Below are 21,652 nucleotides of genomic sequence, written 5' to 3'. Positions count from 1 at the left end.
TGTTAGTTACATTAAGAAATGTTATTAAATTCATAAAAATATATTGTTACATCATCTAGCAGAATGACAGAGAGGGTGGGATAAGACTTCCCCCCTACAAAGAAAGCATACTGTACAAGTAACAACACAAATTCAATATATAATTATATATATTAATTAACAAGCTTTTGTACTTACTTCAATACAATTACTGCAAAGAATACATTCACAACTAGGATGTAAAGATAAACTGTAATCAGGTAATTCTTCTAGACAAATAGCACATGAATGCCACTGTACAGGCCCTGACACTGGCAAAAATTCACCAGCTAAATTAACTTTAGCAGCATCATATTTGCAAGCAGGATTGTTTTGCATAAGATCAGTTACTAGGCACAAATTGTCTTCTTTCTGCTTGTCTAATAAAGGACTAGAACATTTTAATAGATCACAGTTTTGTAAAAGCTCTACTTCACTTGTTTGTTTTTGTACACCATTTCCAAAGAAACTAGAAGTGTTCGTGAAGTTCTTTTTGTCTTCGGTACAATCTAAAGGGATAGCATTTGAATTTTTAGTATTATCAGAGTTCTGTTCACATATTTTTCCAACTTCAAAAGCATAAACTGATCTAGAAGAATCATTCACACGAGAAATTGATTGATTTTCATCCTGTGAAAGAAGAAAAAGGAATAGGGTGAATATTTTTCCAATATGGTAATGTTTAAAAGTTACTTGCAATACTTAAAAAAAAAAAAAAAAAAAAAAAAAAAAAAAAAAAAAAAAAAATCTTATAGATATTCATTTGTTGGGAAATTTTTACTAGAACACAATACTTTGTTATAAAGAAAACTTATTTAAATTTTATAATGTTTACTTTAGCTGCATTAGTTATTGTTCAGCAATTCACATCAGTACCAAAAGAATAACCTTTAATCTTTCTGAATTATAACATGTTTCTTCAATTTGCATTAGTAATGAAAGAATAAACTTTCTGACCTATTACATACTTCAATGTTTCACATCAATATTAAAATAATCTTTCAGACATCTACTTCTATGGTTCACTTCAATATTAATAACCTGAATGTCAAGATTTCCTTATCTGGTTATGAGACTGTTTTTGCTATCTGGTATATTTTTCATTATTATTTAAATTTTTTTAATATTCTTTAATCATCTAAATATTATGTTAATGAACAAAAAGTTTACGAAAACAAAGATTAAAATAATTAGTTACACAAATTACCAAACAACTGATGATTAAATACAATTCTTTGTAAGTCAATCCAAAAAGTTGTGCCACTCAGAAAGGAGGTTAAGATTTTTTATGCAAAATTTTATTGCAATGTTTTCCAAGATTCAGCCACAATCACATCATGGCATACAGTACTCAATAAATGATTACAAAAATAAAGCTATCAATACTTGTAATTCTACATCATTTACAAGCTATCACTATATTTTAATTCTACATCACTTACCCCCTCTCCCAAGATTGTGCCTACTATTGAACTTGACAAAGAATTACAGAAGTACAAAGAATTACAGAAATACAAAAAATTTACAAACCAAAATCCTAGAGATATGATTTTCGAAAACTTCGGCTAATATTATCTCCTCGGCAGTGGCATCTAACAGCCTTTGCAAAGCTTCTCTAATTTTATGCACTCGGTCAAATTTATTTACATTCACAAGGTAGCAAACTGGAGGCATCCCATTGTTTTGTATAAAGGTGATCACTGAAAGAAAAAATATAAAATAAAACTTAATGCCAAAATAAATAATTTTTTAAAAAATACCGTAATTTCTGGAAGAATGGCCGCATCAGTGTAAATGCTGCACTCAAGAAAAATGGTGGGAAAAAAAGTAAAATTATGCAGAAACACCGCAATAGATTAAATTGCATGTGACATCGTCGTGGACCGTATACACACAAAATCTTGACCCATGTTCTGATATATGACATACCAGTTAAGAAAAATGCATGACATGAAACTATAACTTAAAAATAAATTAAAGGTAAGAAATGTTGAAAATATATTTACGTTCCCGAATATACTTATATTTACCCACTAGAGAAGTACATATTTGTCATACTCATACTATATTATAAAAATTTTTGCAACAACGAGATTAAATTTGGATGGCAAAAGAAACATTTTAAATTTTATTTACAAAGGAATTACAGCAAACTGTACTTCAAATGAAGCCATTAAAATCTGATTCTTCACTATCTGAATTAAAAAGATTTAGTAAATCCTGATCTAAGTTTTCCAGATCGTCACATTCATCCTCTTGGTTTACAGTCTCTTTATCTAAGGATATAATTTCAGCTTCTTTGAACACTGCTATTATTGACGATGTTTTCACTGATTTCCACACACTTCTTACCCACTTTGCAACTTCATAATATGCTCTACGCATTTTGCCACTTTTGGTATACTTATGCAATCCTTCACTCATCCAACACTTTGACCGCTTTTGGACTTCAGCTTTGAAGGATTTATTACCTGACAAATCTAATGGTTCTAAGATTTTTGTCAAACCACCAGGAATTATTGCTATGGTTGTAGAGAGTTTTTTTCATTCTGGCTGAATGAGAAATACATCAGAATTCGTTATTGCAATGCAGGTGGAAAAAATTGCAGTAGATTTACAATGGAAAAGGGAGGAGTGGGGAGAGGATGGGTCCCACAAGATTCATCAAATGACAGAGATGAGAGACTATTCAAACTGATGAGAATGCTGATTTGAAAGAGGGAAGAATGTTATTGTTCTGAGATCCCATTTAGAGTGAATAAGGCACGTAGGTCTGTTCAAGAGAAAGAATATAAACAAAATAAAGTTTGCAGAAAGCAACTGAGTGGTCTTTTGTGTAGGAAGAGCACCAATCTATGTACAATGGCAAGATCATCCAAACTATGAACAATAACAAGGTCATTTAAACTATGCACAATGACATCATAGGAAATATTTTTTTAGCGCATCTAAGCGCTGCAGGAGTAGAAACAGCACACCTGCTGAAAACTTAAGTTTTTAAACACGTAAACGACGCAGCATTTCTTTCGGAAATTACAGTAAGTTTTCTGAACAACTGAGATGATCTATATAAGGCATATTAAGAGTGTGAATTTCAGCTTATTATACTTGTAGGCAATTTTATTGAAATAGCATTTTAGATGTATTGGTAGTGATATAAATGCTTTGTGCAAAACAATATTTATAGTAAATTGTTTTTCAAAATTCTTTAACAGCCACGAGGGATGATGCATATTTATAATTTGTTAAAAAACATAGTAAAAATTCAGCTTCAAGTATATATACATACAAACCTATCTGCCTTTCTAAAGCATGAGGAAGGAAAACTGGAAGATACATGAATGGCTCATATGTGATAGAAACATGTGAACATTGAGAACATACAACCTGCAAAGCAAAGAGAAAAATACTGTAAATATTAAACGCAGACCATATAGCTGAAAATTTAGTGAAAATATGACATGATAACCCCAATCTCTATTTCACTAAAAATGTTTTAATACAATGCAATAGTACAAAAAATGTAATTTACAAATGTTAATTTGTAAATGTTGTAATGAACAAATGATAATTTACATGATTGTAAGAACAAAATTACATCCTAAATTATAACACTTAATTCTTACATATACGGTACAAAATCCAAAATATGGACTCGTCAGGACTTCGGCGATTCTGGATTTGCGATTTTTCTGGATATTATTAGATCATCAGTTTAAATCTAGTATAATGGGCATGTAAAAATTATAAAATTAAAAACATGAAATCGCGATTTATGAAATAGTGAAGTATTTATGATCTAAAGTGTATCAAAATTTACAACAAAAAAAGAGCTTAATACTTATTTATTTACCTTATTAAACATTTCTTTCAATGAAAGTTGCTTCGTTTTTTTGTGCTAATACTTTCTCTTTAATTCTGTAGACAGAGATAATCTCTTGTTCAGTTACAGTGTTGAAGTCCTGTAACTGCTATTTCGAGAATTCAGACTAACTTGTCAATTGAAATTTTCTTGTTTTCAGTAACTTCTCTTTCACTATCGGTAGGGCTATTTTCTGGATATAGAACCACACTACAAATTTCACCAATTCATTAATTGATTAATGATTGAGAAGCATTGTCATCACAATGAAAAACTTTTTTATATCATCTTCATTTATTACTGCTTTTCCAAAATCCATTTATTTGAAAATTTTACCTTTGTTTTGCGATATCCAATAGCCTTTAAAATTAGCGGCTATCATCACCAAATTTAGCTATCCTTCACGATTTGGCTATGCATCATGAGCTTGGCGACTAACGACAAGTTGTTCCGTTAAATTTTACCTCGCTTCTATTATGCTCTGAGACAATTAAGCCTGAATTGTTTTAGTTTAGTTAGTTATTATACTTATGTCTATTTCTTGCACATGCTGAAGGCTTATCAGAGTTCTGAATAAATAAATTCCAACATATACTTAAGCCTTATTGAGGGCCTGGTGCCTGTCTCTGGGGGTCCTAAATTCTGCGACTCGACGCGGCCATATGAGCCCTGGCGCTGGCTCTGGGTTTATGTGAATAACAAATCAGTTATTCTTAATTCAAATAGCCCTAAATGTAATCTTTGGGTTTATGAGTATCATCAACAAAATCTATTTTTAACATATGGAAAAAAAATTCTTGGTAAATTTTTCCACGTCAACACTTTTTAGCACATTCAACTTAAATCTGTAATTATCGCCAAGCATAAAGTCAACATAAAAGGTCACCATACTCCTTTATTACTGAATTACTAATATGAAAAAAAATTTGTTTAGGCATCACTACTTGAGTCATTACTCAAGTTGTTATGTTTTGATAAACATGCGGTGATGAAAGGGAAGTATAATAAATAATGATTTGCCAGGTTGGTGTTTGAGATGTGTGCCAAGCAGATACACAGCAACGGAGCCAAATTACTGATAGTACAAATTTAAGCTAAATTGGTTGTTTCTTCAATAACAAGGTATTTTATTTAGAGGTCCGGGTTTTAGATCATTCCGGATAATGGACATCTGGATTTCGGACTTAGTACTGCATATGTCATATTAATAGTCTTAAAGTGGCTGCCCACAAGCAGCCTAAAGCAATTTTACACAGCCCATAAATATATTTCGCATACTAAATTGATTAGCATTATTACCATGTTTTGGAAATATAATTTTACATTATTTTTCATTATCATTAAAAAACAAATGTGAATATAACCACAGATAATTTACAAATGGAGTTAATTAATTTAGACTGAAATATCTTTTTCAAAGATTTGAAAATACAGATTTGATTAGCTTTTTTCATATTCCTGAAAAGATAAATACTCTCACTTACAAATTATGCAATAAGAATAATCGCTTTGCTAGGGAGTTACATTTATAGTATATGAACCTGTAACTGAAAATTACTATGCTAAATAGAGCCAAACTGACAAATGAGCATGTAATGAAGATAGTTTCTCGTAACTTTTCTTTAACGTTGCGTATTTTATTAAAATGCTAGATAAAGTTTATAATTATTTATACACAAATATATGTATTTTTCCTCTACACATTGAAGAAAAGTTTAGTAAACAAAATAATGAGAACAGGTCATTATTTATTCCCAAGTTTTGTTCCCTTAGAAAGTTTTAGTAGTTTGTTTACTTTAAGTAAATTATTTAGTTGTTAATTCAACATATTAGAATTATCTGAAATAAATATCTGTCGGAAAATTTAATACTTAGCTGTCAATATGTTTGTTTGCCAATGCAATTACCAAGCGTAATCTACAGATAATTTCTCGCAAACATTAAACTTTAGATTTCAAATATAAAATATATATTGATTGGAAGTTTTTCCTTTGCATCATTATTCTTATGCCTGACTTGATAAATATTTAACAAATAAAATTTAATTGTGAATTTAAAAAAAAATCAGCTTTCAGATCATGCATTCAGCCCACATGCAGTTTGAGTTCGAGACCACTAGTTTACATGATTAATGATCTTTACTATAACTCTTTAAAATAAGAGAAAATATCAAGAGTAGTACTAAATATTTAAAATAAAATTAAATTGGAATTAAAGTACTTATCTGCATCTCTTATGTTTAAGGAATTTCAATTACAATGTACCTGGTTACAGGTGAGTATCATCACCCCACATCATAATTAATTTTAATATGGATTAAAATAATAATTAGAAACACGGTATAAAAGAAAAAGGAAATAATAACATTAGCATGGCTTTAAAAAAAGTAAAAATTCTACTTTAAAAACTTTTTTAAAAAAAAATATATATAGATTAAAAAGAAAACCTCTAAAACAACTAAAAAAAAGGTTCTTACAGGGGACACAAATTAGCAGATTTCGTAATGGAATGCAGAAATGGTACGCAGAAATGATGCATTGAGGCAGTACATGGTGTTGTTGAAAGATCAATAAAGCCCTCTTCTAGTGTAAATCATCATTCCCTGTAAAGAATCCGAGTAGTATGCATTGCTACATGAGGATAGACTTTCCAATATGCATTTTACATAAGAGCTGTAGACAGAAACTTCCTCAAGGAGACACTAAGAAATAGCTCTTTATATCCCCTTTAAGTAACTCCTCCATTTCTGCCACAAACTACAGATAAAATGCATGCCAGCGATCACTGCTCTTCCACTGCTTACACCAACATTTCCATAGAGCTCTATGGAATCTCACGGTTTCAAGTCCATACCCAGAAAACATGGAAAATGCCAAATGCATGAAATTTTTAAATGGTTGAGCTTATAAAATGTACAGTTTACAATAGAAAAATCTAATCAATGGTAAAATAGATTTCCTGTCTAAAATTATAAAATAGTCACCGAATTCGTCATGAACTTGAATAGCAAATGTGAGATTTTGAAAAAACAAAATGCATTTTAGGAATAACAGCCAAAATATCTTTGAAGATCTCTAAACATATTGTTACAAAATGTAAAGGCGCAGTAAGATAGCTTCCCCGCAAAGCAGTTTTAGGGTTGCCATAAAATAGCAAGGAGGGCAGGGTTGCCACATTTGGTGAGAAATTGCCCATTTGGCGATATACCGTGGACAGATGGAGGAACCTTCTGGAACGAGTTCTTACCGGTTTAGCCCAGAATGTTCTCAAACACAGGCCGAAAGCTATATAAACCCTGCTGGTTCGCAGTCAGTGAGTGTGTATCGAGACAGTGCCTCATCTAGCGAGCTGATAGTCAGTCATTGAGCGAGTGTCTCGAAGTCTAGCGCCGAGTGCATCGAGAGAGTCTTTTAGTGCGTTGTCGAGTTTTGTCTTAGACTGTGCTGAGTCGAGAGCTATACTCTTGTGTAAAGTCGAGTGCATCGTGTGGAGAGTATAGAGAGTACGTGGAGTTCCGAGAACAACCAAGCAGAGTTGAGAGCTGTACTCGGGTGCTTTGCGGTGAAGCTGTCTCCACCGTTATTGCCTGGCCGTGTTGCTGAAGGTGTCAGCATGTTTATAGTAGATCTTTGACGACTGTAAAGCATGTTATTGGAGCTGTCCTGATTAACATTGGCTAAATAAAGTGTTTCGATACTTCATCAAGTGTCCTCGTTATTCACTCCAAATCCACGAACCCCGTACGAACGCGAACGAAGAAAATAATGCAACAACTGGTGTCAGGAAGAATCGGGGGGAAAAAAAAACCACGCAACAATATAAAAATAAAGCACTTTTCAGATTATTAAAATTTCTGAAGTAAATCTACGAAATTTTTAAAAGCAAAATTTTTTTTCCCTAATAAGATGTAGTTGCAAAACTTATTGTTTAGTATAAAGACAATTTTCTCACAAAACTGGAAGAATGTCAAAAAAACTTTCTCTGCATTCCCCAAGAAATAATCTTTGTTTCTATTTCATTTTCAGATTCTGATAAATAATTTTTCTTCTTCTTGGGACAATGGATTTTTAACTAAATCAAATTAAATTATCTCCTATTAATATTTTTGTAATATGAAAATTTTTGTCACAATCAATCCATGCCTCTATTCCAGACATTTTTAGCCTAGAAACAAATTCTTCCACAAAAAAATTTGTATGATAGATCATTTTTAAGTTTGGACAATTCACTGATCTATAAGCTAGATCAAAGCAGTTATATTCAAGGAAAGAAACATAATTCTAATTCTGCTTTAAAGACTGACATTCAGAAACATGCTCATGAACAATCAAGTTTCCTGAGGTTTCTGGCATAGATTTTAGAGTATATTTTCAGATTTACTACAATAACTTGCTACTGTTTTCTGGAAGTGTCATTTATGTTTTAGCGGATATTTAAAAAATAGCCAGGAAGCAAGAAGAAGCAACATGATGTTCACACAATCCACAGCCATCAACTTCAGGTCTGCCAGATGTATTTTCACCACTATCCTCCACAAATTGAAGCAGTCCCTGTTGCTGAGGATGCTGTTACTATCAGTCATGAAGATTATCATCCAAATAGCTAATGTGCTAGTTAGCTTCTTTAGAGAGTACAGTACTGATTATAATTTTTTTAATTAAAATTCTAAGGAACTATTTTATTTACATTAATCAAATTTCTGAAATATTCTATTTCAGCCCTTTTTATAGAATTATTTTATTCAGTTGAATTAAAATTCTGTATAATGGCTGTATTTGGTGTGTGAACATTAATATTTCATTTAGTGTTAAATATATGCAGTTTATATAACCATAAAAAATTCAATATTTAAAAAAAAAAAAAAAAAAAAAAAAAAAAGACTGCTCGACACTGGAAGGTTGCAAGTTTCTTTAATGGCAACCTGCAACACAATTCCTCTTTCCTGCATTCAGTAGTTAACAGTCAATAATAATAATAATAATAATAATAAAAAAAAAAAAAAAAAAAAAAAAAAAAAAAAAAAAAAAAAAATTGGCTATATTTGGATTTTCCTAATACAGTCAAATAGCTGAAATCCGCCAACTTCTGAAATTCGCGTTGCCTCTCAAAATATAAACATTCAATTTATATGTTCTGGAAACCGCAACATTGCGTACGAAATATCGAAGAAAAAATATTTACCAAATAATGATGTCATAATTATCGAATAATAATGACTCATAACGGAAATACCAAATTACTGACATCATGATAAGAGTTTTTTCCCGTTTAATCTGCATCGAGGTAAGACAATGGAGTGGACAATTCACTCAACTCTTCTTTCAAGTTCATGATTCCCGTTGTTGTATTTTCTGAGCTTTGTTATTTCACAAGATTATTTAGTGCTGCCTTTTTTTTAATCTGGATATTTTGAGGATAAATTAAGAATATTTTAAATTTCAGCCCTTTTTAATACAATTACAGATAAGAAACGCACTCATGATTTTACTGCTTGCAACGTTGAAAAACGTAAACACATTGCACTGACGGTAATGCAAAAAGTGCAAAATTCTGCAAAAGATGGAGACAGGTGCATTTTATAGCAGAATCGTATGGAATTGCGATACGATTGTGTATGATATACAGAAAAATAAAGAAAAGCTGTTGAAATTTTACAGCAACAGTGATTCTAACACCGGAATCCGAAAACGGAAATCTTTGCACGAGGCGAAATCGGCAAACCTCGATGGTGTGTATATATAATACAATGGATAATATAATCAATTTATATATGTGATAATAATTTAACGCATATAATAAGTCATTGCAATAATGTATATAATAATTTAATTAAATGTATCTAATACGCCTTATTTATTTTGCACTTTTAGTCTGAATATTATCTTTTCTGCCCTGAAATCAGCAAAATCCTAAAATCCGCACCTCTGGACCCAAGCTTTGCGGATTTCTGGACGTCTACTGTATAGCCAATCATTCACAACATACGGCCCAAAAGCACTTTTGAATCAATGAAGAAAAATATCCTTATTTATTCAAGCACTCTTCTGAATTTTGTACACAATAGGAAGATCTACTACTATCAAGAGTGTAGTATTTCCCCCATTAAGAGCGACTCTACCAAGAATGGGAGGTACAATTAACATCACTTGAAACAGAGCAGCACAAACTGCACTCAGATGTGGCTCCTGAAGCAATTTTACGTGTGGATTAATATATTTCCCATAAATTAATAGCATTATGACAAAAATTTGAAGAAAGGTTATGAAAGATTTTAATCTAATTCTGCATTTTTTTCTTCATTATTAAAAACAAACTCAAGTATTGCCCCAAAAAATCTACAAATGGAGCTAATTAATGTACACTTTGATATAATTCTTATTCAAAGATTTGTAGATAAAGATTTGATTAATCTTTTTATGTACTTATCAAAAGATAAATATCCTCAGTTAAGAATTTTTGCAACAAGAATAATTTCTTTGTTTGGGAATACACTAATATGTAAATAGCTTTTTTTTCGCAGATAAAAAATTAATAAGTCTTAAAAAAAAGAGAGGGAACTGGGATGATTGATGAGCATCTATAATTTATTATAATGATGTTTCTAGAAATTTTTCACTAAGGTTACAATTTTACTGAAATCAAAATGACATTAGATGTCTTAGCTGTAAGCTACAGTAAGGGGAAAAAAAGAAATTTTAATTATTTACGTACAAATATATGTATTTTCTCTATATGCATCAAAGAAAAAATTTAAAAAATACATAAATAAAATTCTTTAAGCAAATGAAAGGCTCCTGTGGCCTGCCAGGTCACCAGACATCTCGCCAATTTGGGTCATGTCTGGAAGGCAACTGCAGCCATCCCGGAATATTGGCGAATTAACTGACCAGTTGCGACATGATCTTCCACATGGAGTCATAGCTGACCTACATGATATGATGCCATGCCGTGTTTCGGCTTGTATATTTGCCATAAGTGTCTATACTACTTACTGATTTGTAACACTTTTCATGCCATAATTTCTTAATAAAACAATCTTTTGTTCTGAATTTTAACCATTTGTTTATCTCCTCCTACACTACATACATGTTAAGTTTCGTGATCGTAGTTGCATCTTCTTGGGGCACATATTTTTTTGCAACAGAGTGTATATCAGGCATTGTTAAGCTTTATGACAACAGGTGCTATAGTTCAGTAAAGTTCAAAACCCATAATTTACAAGAGTTTTAATTACAAATTTTAAACAGACAGTATGCACATCATTTAAAAATTAGCCAAGCAGGTTTTGAAAGACACATTTGAAATAAATTAATGATAATTTTGCATTTTTATACAATTAACATGTCTACATATAAACAAATAATTCTTATTCTTCTGCTTTATATTCATAAAAATATGCTCCTATTACATAAACATGAAATTGTTATATGATGAAACTGATAATTTTATTTTCAGATAGAAAAAAACAAGCATCTTTTAGTTTCTTCCCTGTTCACAATTGTTGATTGGTTTAAACAGAAACTGAAATCAAACAAAGACTTAATTGCTTTAAAAGTAGCTGAGCATAGAGAAATCCATCCTCAATTAACATATTACAATTCTTTATGCAATCATGGATTTTGATGCCATTTCGGTAATATTCCCATAGCTCCCATTATAGGTCAGAATTTAGAAACACTGCTTCACACAGAATGGCCAATCAAGATCACTTGACTTGAATATAATGAAGCATCTAAGAAAAAGCTTTAATTTCTCTCAATAACTTTTCACAGGACTTCAGCAGCTAGGACTATCTCTGCTTTGTCAATGGACAAAGGTATCCTAAAACTGCCACTTATTTTTAGCATATATGAATGCTGCTGTACCTGCATTTCCAACAGAGGTCATTACATTTCAAACTGATTGACTTCCACTCAAGAATTTTCCTACAATAAAAAATCCTGTTTGTACTTATTATTTAATTTTCTTATATCCTTATGCTAGTGTCTTTTATTACACATCATGATTCGTGTAAGATTCAAGGGCTTCAAATAAAAACATTTTTCAATCCTTTCTTCAAACTGTTGCTTAAATTGAGCATCAGTGAACTAAAATCAATTATGTTGTAGGGATTTGCTTTATTTTTCTAATCATTATTTTTACTTTAAGACAGACTTTCTTATATGTTCTCATTTTCCTACCTACACTTTCCTACAAGAATGAGTTTTCAGTTTCATGCTTTACGCAAAATATAAGAGAAACTACTATTTAAGCTGAAGTACTTCAGTTAAAGAGCTAGCGAAAGAAAGAGACAGTACGTTCTGCTTTTCGGCCATGTCCTGGTATGACTTAAAGCTTGCTAGTTTATGACTGTGCTTATTACGTGCCTTTTAGTCTGTACAAGTGATTTTTAGATAAGAGCCAACTATGTGGCAACAAATCTGTGCAGCTTAGGCTGTTTATTCTTACTTACCTTTAACTTAATTTCGTATTTCCTATTTGAAGTTCAAGCCAAAAGAGGCTGTCTGCGAACATCTTGAGTTCAAATAAAAGGGTATTTTAACCCTTTTCCAGAGTTGTAATTCGTGCAACAAGAAATGAGTGAATCATTGCTATTCATTTTTACTATGTTCTAGCAGTTAAAGAATTTAATTTCAGCTAGAACACTACATTTGGCACTGAATTACTGTCAAACAATGCCACTGGCAACTGGAAAATTTAGTCCAATCTTCAAATTCCAACGGTACCAGTTAACCTAAAGGAGGTTACAAGGGCAGTACAAGTTTCTGCTAAGTGAGAATACAAGTTGGAATACAAGTTTAAATGCAAGAATTATTTCAATTATTCTTATGTAATTTAATGAAATTTTTATGTTTTTTTCACTGCTTCATTTTTTACTTATTAAAAAATGCATAACTTTCCAAATGACCCAATAAGAGCAAATGCCAGATGGTTTGAAAACAAACAATTATTTATACAATGCAATTTAAGGAATTAAATTATTGATTGATGAACAAATTATTGTTGCATGATTTCTAATTTGAAATATAAATTCATTCTCCCAAAATAAAATTTTTAATTATTGCTATCAAATCTTAACAGCCAAAGGCTACATATGGTTTATGAGCTACATTTAATAATGCAGGCAATATACTATCAATACAATGCAATACTGATGTATATGGCTGTAATCCTATCAGTCACAACCTGTTCCAGAAACAGAATCATCATGGCTATTAGTCACAGAATTACTACTTTTATAATGAGACCACACTTTAAATTTACAACATGCATACTATAATTTTGAAAAGTACATTACTGATCAATAAAAAGGCATGCACTGCAATATTTCAAATTATAACAAGATTTTAAAAAGGAAAATTATTACTTATTACAACATGAACTGCATTTAAAAGGCTTAAATAAGCAAATCATAGTTTCATTTTCCCTTAAACAAAAAAAATAAAAATTTACTTACTGAGCTACGGAACTGTCCATGAAAAGTATCAATAATCACAGACTGATTCTGAGATTTATACTGCTCCCAATGATTGTACGCTCTACGAATTTCCTCAGCAAACAGCAAAACACGGCATTCTGAATTCAAAGCATACAATTCACTTGACTGGCTGGAATTATCGGAACACTCATCTCCAGGTATTTGTTCCATATCGATCGCATCTTCTGGCTCAGTCACTGGAGAATCTAAATTGGTATCCATATTTTCAATCTTCAGTCTTTTATGGAGAGCAGAACAGGAAGAATGTTCAGAATTATTTTCTAGAATCTTATGTTTTTCATGCATAATATTTGTTATTTTCACTCTTTTTACACCACCTTGTTTACCTCCTAAATCAACAATCTGTCCCAAGTTATCAACTGTTTCTTGTAATCGATTAAAATCATGTTTAGGAAACTTCTCACTGTCAAATTTAAACAAATTATTAGTTTCATCAGACACTAACACATTCGTGTTTAATGTTTTTGTATCTTTAACAAAATCTTCAATACTCGGAATCTTACGAGATGAATTAAATTTATTAGCAAGTATATTTTTTTCTAACTTTTCACTAACATGCTGTATATTATTTTTTGCTTCAGTTTTTATTTTATGATTAGAGTAATTTTGTTCATGCATATCTTGAGGAACATCTAATTCATTTTTATTTAAAATTTCTTCCAATTTTTTGTTATTAATCAGTAAATCTGCCATTTTTTCTGTATTTCTTTCATAAATGGCAGTATCTAATTCTAAATTTTTCTTTTTGACACTACTGGAAACATTTTTCATTTGTTTTATGTTATTTGGACCAGAACTTCCATTCATAAGAATACTATTTTTTGCTATATCTGTATGAAATTCTTGTCCTGATTCAAAAGCAGATGTACTATTTAATTCCACATTCTTTTCAGAGGTTTCTTTTGCATCACAAACTTCCATCTTTTTCTCATATTCACCTTCAAATTGCAAAGGCTTACTCGAACTTGAAGATAAAGAATTTTCACAGCTCTTTCTAACTATATGTGTGTTATTCACTTTATCCTTCGACTTACTTGCAGAATTCAATTCTTCATGCATTGTGTCCAATAATAATGCTAAAAATTCTTGACAGTCATGCTGAAAAGAAGAATATGAATAACATTATCACAATATCAGTCTAAAGTAAATGAAATATAGAAAATAGGTAATAATAAAAATAATTTTGAGGTTAGAAATATATTTACAAGAGTTTCCTATATAGTTTGAATCATTCTTTTACACTATGCTACCACAACAATCTCAGATCTGGTGAAAAAATAAATTCTATATTTATTCTCTTTTGGCTACCATCTCTTTCACAACACTTTTCTTGTAAATGCATACAGCGATTCCACAAGTTTTTAATAACACAACATATAAAATCACATTTTCTGAATTTTTTAAAAATCATAACATCAAAATAAATGAAATAATTTTAAAAAAATCTGGCTTCTTACTTGTCGAAAGTTTTGGAACTGCAGATGCAATGCTCCAAAACACTCCTTAAATTCACTTAGATTTAGCATAGAATAAGAACCACTCCATACTTTTTTCATAATATCAGCAAATTTATAAGATAATGTTCCTTTCACAAACGACTCAAGTTCTTGCTCACAAAAGAAATTCTTAAATATTTTGTTGTTTAAAAGACACTGTAATCCAGCATTCATGAAACAAGTGTTTCCTAAATTACGAAGGCCACAAACTCCTGGAACTGCATGGAGATCTAGTAATCAAAATAAAAAAAAAAAAAGTTTCATAATAGCTAAAAATTAAAGAATAAAACAATACCAGTTTAGATAATAATACAATGCATCAAAATATGAATTGGTTTTAAAGAATAAGCAGCTTAGCTGTCTCTGATTACTATAATTAGGGTAATACAGTCAAAAGTCATTAATCCAGACTCGTCGGGACTTCGGCGATTCCGGATTATCGATTTTTCCGGATTATAGATCATCAGTTTAAATCTGGTAAGATGGCATGCAGAAATTATAAAATTAAAAATACGAAACTGTAATTTATGAAATAAAGAACAATTATGATCTAAGAGGTATCAAAATTTACAAAAAAAAAAAAAAAAAAAAAAAAAAAAAAAAAAAAAAAAAAAAAAAAAAGCTTAATATTTATTTGTTTACTTTATTAAACATTTCTTTCAATGTAAGTTCTTTAAGTTGCTTCGTTTTTTTATGTGATAATACATTTCCTTTAATTCTATGAACAGACATAATTTCTTGTTCATTTACAAAGTTCCGCTGTTCAAGTCCTATAATTGCTGTGTCGAGAATACTGACTAATTTGTAAATAAAAATTTTTTCGTTTTCAATAACCTCTGTCATTTTCTTCGCTATCGGAAGCGAATTATAATGACGAGGAATTTGATTTAAATCATATCAAAGACGGAGTACATCGAGATGAAATACTACATTTAGTAAGGAATTATAAGCCAAATAAAATAAAAACATCTGCCCTGAAGATAAGGATAGTGCTGGCAGATCAACTTCCAATTCATTGCGCGCCATAAACAAAGTTTAGATAAACAAAGGATATGCCTTTATCCATTTTTTGCAGCAATTCCACTTTTTGTTTAATGGACTTCGAAACATACTTTCGCTTTGTAGATCCTTTACATATTAGTAAATATATATCAGGAATTCTATTTGACATAATCGAAAGTTCAAGCTTACTTTTATAAAATTGCTCTATCAGTCTGCAAAAAATAATAAGCCGAATCGTATTCGAAGATTAGGGAACAACGCAATCTGCAACATTAACTGAATTAGATAATTTTAGCTTAGCTTATACCATCCGTTATACATTAAACGTGCAGTCGTAAACGTATTTTGCGCACGCGCACATGCATATTCGCAGCCGTAAAGGTCTGCGACGCATGCGCAGAAAGTTTGTAGCTTTGAGGTCCGAATTAACGACTTTTGACTGTATTGAATTAGATATTCTAAAATTTTATGCTCTTCAAGCTGATTCCTTTTGTAACTTTCTTATAATTTTGCACTGGGAAAATACTGAAAGCTTTAAAATATCATGAAAATGAAATTAATAATTAATGCGTCAATGCGACGCATGCGCAGAAAGTTTGTAGCTTTGAGGTCCGGATTATGGGTGCCCGAATTAACGACTTTTGACTATAATTTTATTGCAACCAAAATTTCCGTGATTACTTTTATGAATTTTAGGGAACTTTCTGAGATTTTGCAAACAGCAAAATTTTTCCACAAATGAATACATCTGGAAATTTCAGATTTTTCTCAGTATATTTTTTTATTTCTTTTCTAACTGCTGGATTATTTTTAATAATTGTACAATTTTAATTCTACTTTCCACTATAATATATGCAGAGTAATTATGCTTAAAAAAAGAAAAAAAAAAAAAAACTTTGTCTTAAGTTATTAACTGCTCCATTTTGCTACACTTTAAAACTACATAAGATAGCCCTTCCTTGCCTTTCAATATTAAAAAACAATTTCAATCTAGAATAATTATTTTTTCAAAATTTAAAAACATGCTACTGAAGGGGACGAAAATTTGCATATATGCTATAAAATACATCTACTTCCAATTAACTTAAATGCAACTCTTGATCTCAAAATGTAACTAATTAAAAAATGCATAACATAATGCTTAGTCATATACTGAATTTATTTGAAAATAAGACCCTGCTTACATCCAAGAATAAATTTTTAAAAATAAAAATGTACATTATTAACAGATATTTAAAACATGCTACTCAAGGGGAAGAAAATTTGTATACATGCTATCAAATACATCTAATTGCAATTAACTTAAATGCAAATCTTGATCTCAAAATGTAACTAATTAGAAAATGCATAACATAATGTTTAGTCATACATCAAATTTATTTGAAAATAAGACTCTGCTTACATCCAAGAATAAATTAAAAAAAAATAAAAACGTATGTTATTAATGGATATTTATATTAACTTGTAAGAATTTGCAGATAATCTTTTCTCTTTTCTTTAGAATTTTCCTAAAATAACAGTACAATTAAGCTGTGGCCCAATACCATTAACAATATATATATTCATGGCAGGCATACCTAAGATCAGCAAAGTAGAAGCAGGCTTAAAATTAATTTGCTCTTCTATTAGAATTAGCAGTTTATATATATGGTATACGCCAAAGTGGTTTAATTAGTATTTAAAAAGTACAATTATTCCATACAGTAAGATAAATTTCTTTTTCTCATGCTGCTATTTCATTTATCAAAATGCCCATAAGAACTCATTTTTTTTTTTTTCAAGTATTGTAAAATATAGCCATTACTCATAGTCAATAAATGCAGTATTAGTTATTTCTGTTACAATTACATAGCTAAAAGAACTTTATTTCTTTCATGAAAAATTAATGTAGATCTTTGACTGCAATGAAAATTTTTACAAAATTATCAGTACAAATCCAGGCTGTGGAACTTCATCAAAAATTCTGAATTTTTTTCCTTTGACAGAATCACTATGCTACTTAGAATGTACACTTCAAAAAAAAAAAAAGGGGGGAGAGTTCTATATCTCCCGTTCTACTGGACCGAATGACTAAATTCAACTTGCACTCATGTCTTGAAAGCGTGACTTAGAATATACATTAGATTTATATATAGCATTGTTCTAATATATGCTGTATGATCTTAAATTCACTTAGCGCGAAATCGAGTTATTCTATTACTTGTGCAATTGCTGCACAGTAAGTTAATAATAATTTATTTACTAAAGAAATATTGATTATATTATCTCCTAAGATTAATTTTAGTAGAATTATCTTAAAAGAGTGAATCCATAGTTAGTAAGTTCAATTTCTAAAATTGTTTTAAAGTAACTTGAATGTAAATTGTTAAAAATGTTTAACGGGGACTTGAATTAAATCATGAATAACAAAATTTCAATTGTAAAAAGAAATAAATTAAAAGCAAGTAATTAAATTAAATGCCAGTAATCATTGCCATTGATCGGAAATTAGTTGACTTTTCAATGGGAACAAACCAACTCCCGTTCAATGAACAATAATTAAGAAATAAATACGAAGGTGTTTCGTCCTTTACTCGAGCAATAAGGTGATGCCAAACCAGCAATTCAAGCTAGGCCAAATATTTTCATGAATAGGAGGGAACAAAAACCAATGCAGAGAAACAAAGAACTCATTCCGATTAAGCATTTTAGCTTATTTAATTAACGTAACGTAATAAAGACGTCTTTGCAACAGTTGCAAAACAGTAGAGTTTCCCAGACAACTGGGCATCTTAAAGACGACATATTACAACGTTTTTGTAACACGACTTGCGACCAGTTTGCAACATCGTTGCGTCGTTGCCGTGCTACTTGGGGCCGGTATATCTGTTTGCTTTATTTTGCTTATTTACGTAATGTATTTCTACCCAGAGCTCGGAATACACTCCTAGGAGAACATGAGCCTTATGCCCGTCTTTTTCAAAAGTAAAAGAGTTTTCTCGTAAACAATATGTAATTAAAGTGAATTTTCCCAAGTTTTTCCAAGAAGTCCTAATTTTATATTGTATATTGGAGAATTTTTCTTTCATACTTATACAAATTCCATGGGAAAAATTTTAATTTACTCCAATAGTCAATAATGTGTTTTTCCTTAAAATTATATATGCAACCTAATTGTTTATATCCATTAAGCATTTCTTAATATGGTATATATTTTTAAAAAGTCAATACCTGGATTAATTATAAAAATACTATCAATCAGTCTCTCATGAAAAATTTTTAAAGCAAGCCTAAGAAAATAAAATAATAAGGTGTTCAAAGACTGCAATTCTCTCGAAAAATGAGCTTGGACATGAAATTCCAGCTATAAAGTTCATCAAGATAAAATAAAGGATTTTATAAAAACAGTTTTAACACTGGAAGAACAAAAGATGTGTAAATGCAAAATTTAACTTTCTATGCATCCTATAGGGTAGAATGATGAATCAACAAACACTCATTACACACGGTACTTTCTGATTATCAACATCTCCACGAAATTCATGAACTCGTTGTGGCTGCTTTGTAAATTGATGAAAAACATTTGTTTGACAGTTTTTACCATTTACAGATACAGTTTGGTTGATAAACAATAAGTAGGTTTTCTAAGAAACAAGAAATTTTGTGACGTAAAAGAAGACAAAAATTTAGGTGACTACTTACAGTGGCAAGCAGTGAATAGTGTTCAGCAAAACAATGGCTAACAATACACCATATAAATTTTATGTGTACTCAAAACACATGCGTGGTATGCATTTGAGGAAATTATCTGTTATCTCACATTTGCTCAAAGATACACAAAAAACATAGCAATTTAGCCACATGTTGAAACTGTAGGTGCATATAATCAAAAAACCCCTCACATGTTAATAGGTTAAATACGAAACATTTCACACATTTACATACAAATTTTGGTTTTATGGGACAAACTATAAAGCATGAGAGTTCTTTCACTTTATAGACATTAAATATCAAATCTAGGCACTTTTGTTTTAGACTGCTCAATAAAACTGGTTAAAAATATAAAACTTTGATTGAAAAAAAACACTGAAGTGATCCAAGTGAATAAATTTGTTCTTTTGTACCTGCTAATTTCAGATGAGAGATAGGGAACTTTTTTTTTTTACTTAACTGCAAAAGCACAGTTAATAGTTAAATGAATTACTTTTTTTTGTTCTGCATATGCCTTCATAAAAGTTAAATTTTGCATTTACAAAAATCTTCAACACTTTCTTTTTCATAAAATTCTCTATCTTATTTTAAGAAACTTTTGAAATATGTATCTAAGATCATTATTCAAAGCAATGCAGCCTGAAACCAGCTTTTCCAAATATACTACATATACCTTTGTATTCCTTACTATGCATTTAGTCTCACTGAAGTTAATACTTGTATGTAAAGACTCGTGCCAAACCTGGCTGTCTTGCAGCAAATCTTCGTGTGCAAAAGATGAACTTGTTATATTATGATTAACATGCTGCAAGGCAGTTGCCCAGTTCCTTGAAGATCTAACAATGCATAACAGCCTACTTTATGATGCAGATTTTATATTTTGAGAATCACAGGCACTTTATAACTATACTCAACCTTGATTCAAGATTTATAGTATTTTGCATACTTTGCTAACCACACACATTTCTGCGACATGCAAACACATTAACATGGAAAGCTGCATTTATGTGGCAATGTAGTTTAATGCAGAGGACCAAAAATTCAGTATTCTGAAGTAGTGTTACCATCTTACATAGCCCTTATATGTTTGGACACAATCTAATCCACTGATAAGCTTATTTTCAACAGTATTTTCATTCTTGCAACAATGTTTCAATATGTTTAGACCTGCTCTATTTATGGCCATAATAATTTTCATCCTATCACATGACATAATATGGAACTTATCCTTTTAGTTCAGTTCATAAATATATGAATGGCAATCTAATTTAAATATTTGGGAAAAATAACTTTTAAGTTTTCAATACTTCCAATAATTTCCTGAAAACATATCTTTAAAACATTAGTTTCCACTGGGCGATGGCAAGAAAACTTTTAAGCTAGCAGAATTTTACTTGGAGATCTGTAACTTGATTTGTGAAAGGAACAATTGCCTTAATAGTAACATAAATTTACTTCAGACAAATTAAATCCATTACATTATGAAGTCTTGAAAAACATATCTTTATTACACTATTCATAATAATTAATGAAAATAAATAACAAAATTATAATATCCTTATAAAGATTCTGGAGTTTATAAAATTTCTTGTATTTGTCTATAAATAGAATGTTAATGAAAAAAATATTCACATTTTTTTTTCACTATATAGCACTTTTTATGACTTAGTCTTGACTTCTGCCAGAGTTACAAGGTCGATGGATAAAATCCTCAATTTCTTATTTATTATTAAAACTTAAAATACAAAATACGTGCCATCATATGATAGATTCACTGAATACATTAAAAAATTGTTTAATAAGACCTCATCTGGCTGCATTTTCTATATATTTATATAAAATTACATTTTTAGAAATAAAAATTTAATGGTTCTTAATTGTTCACTGCTAGCCAAGAAGGGATATGCACTGCTTGCCAAGAAGGGATATGCACTGCTTTTATATTACAACATAAATACTATTAAAATTATTTTAAAGTATAACATTTTTCAGCCAAGTCACCATTATCTTCAGACTACTACAGCTTAATAGGTCTACTGCTTTACATTCCTTTAATATCGTTCACCATGCTCTAAAAAATCTTTA

The 21,652-nt window shown here is 30.4% G+C and overlaps 1 protein-coding gene across 3 annotated transcripts in view; it reads right to left on the bottom strand.

The window, feature by feature from the left end:
* LOC118202203 (uncharacterized) overlaps positions 1–21,652 on the bottom strand; it is a 110,668-nt gene that overhangs the window by 50,831 nt on the left and 38,185 nt on the right. For all 3 annotated transcript variants that reach the window (XM_085822268.1, XM_085822269.1, XM_035374362.2), the window contains exons 6-10: positions 14,837–15,105; positions 13,338–14,477; positions 3,312–3,405; positions 1,549–1,718; positions 178–648 (exon numbers count right to left, since the gene is read on the bottom strand). In XM_085822268.1, the coding sequence (XP_085678394.1) occupies positions 178–648; positions 1,549–1,718; positions 3,312–3,405; positions 13,338–14,477; positions 14,837–15,105 (2,144 nt within the window). The remainder of the gene's footprint in view (positions 1–177; positions 649–1,548; positions 1,719–3,311; positions 3,406–13,337; positions 14,478–14,836; positions 15,106–21,652) is intronic.

This window comes from Stegodyphus dumicola, chromosome 8, assembly GCF_044657685.1.
Source record: "Stegodyphus dumicola isolate Sdum_Otavi_A_Nest chromosome 8, ASM4465768v1".
NCBI classification, from domain to species: Eukaryota; Metazoa; Arthropoda; class Arachnida; order Araneae; family Eresidae; genus Stegodyphus; species Stegodyphus dumicola.
Note: the sequence above shows the minus strand (reverse complement) of the source record. Positions and strands in the feature narration are given on the sequence as shown.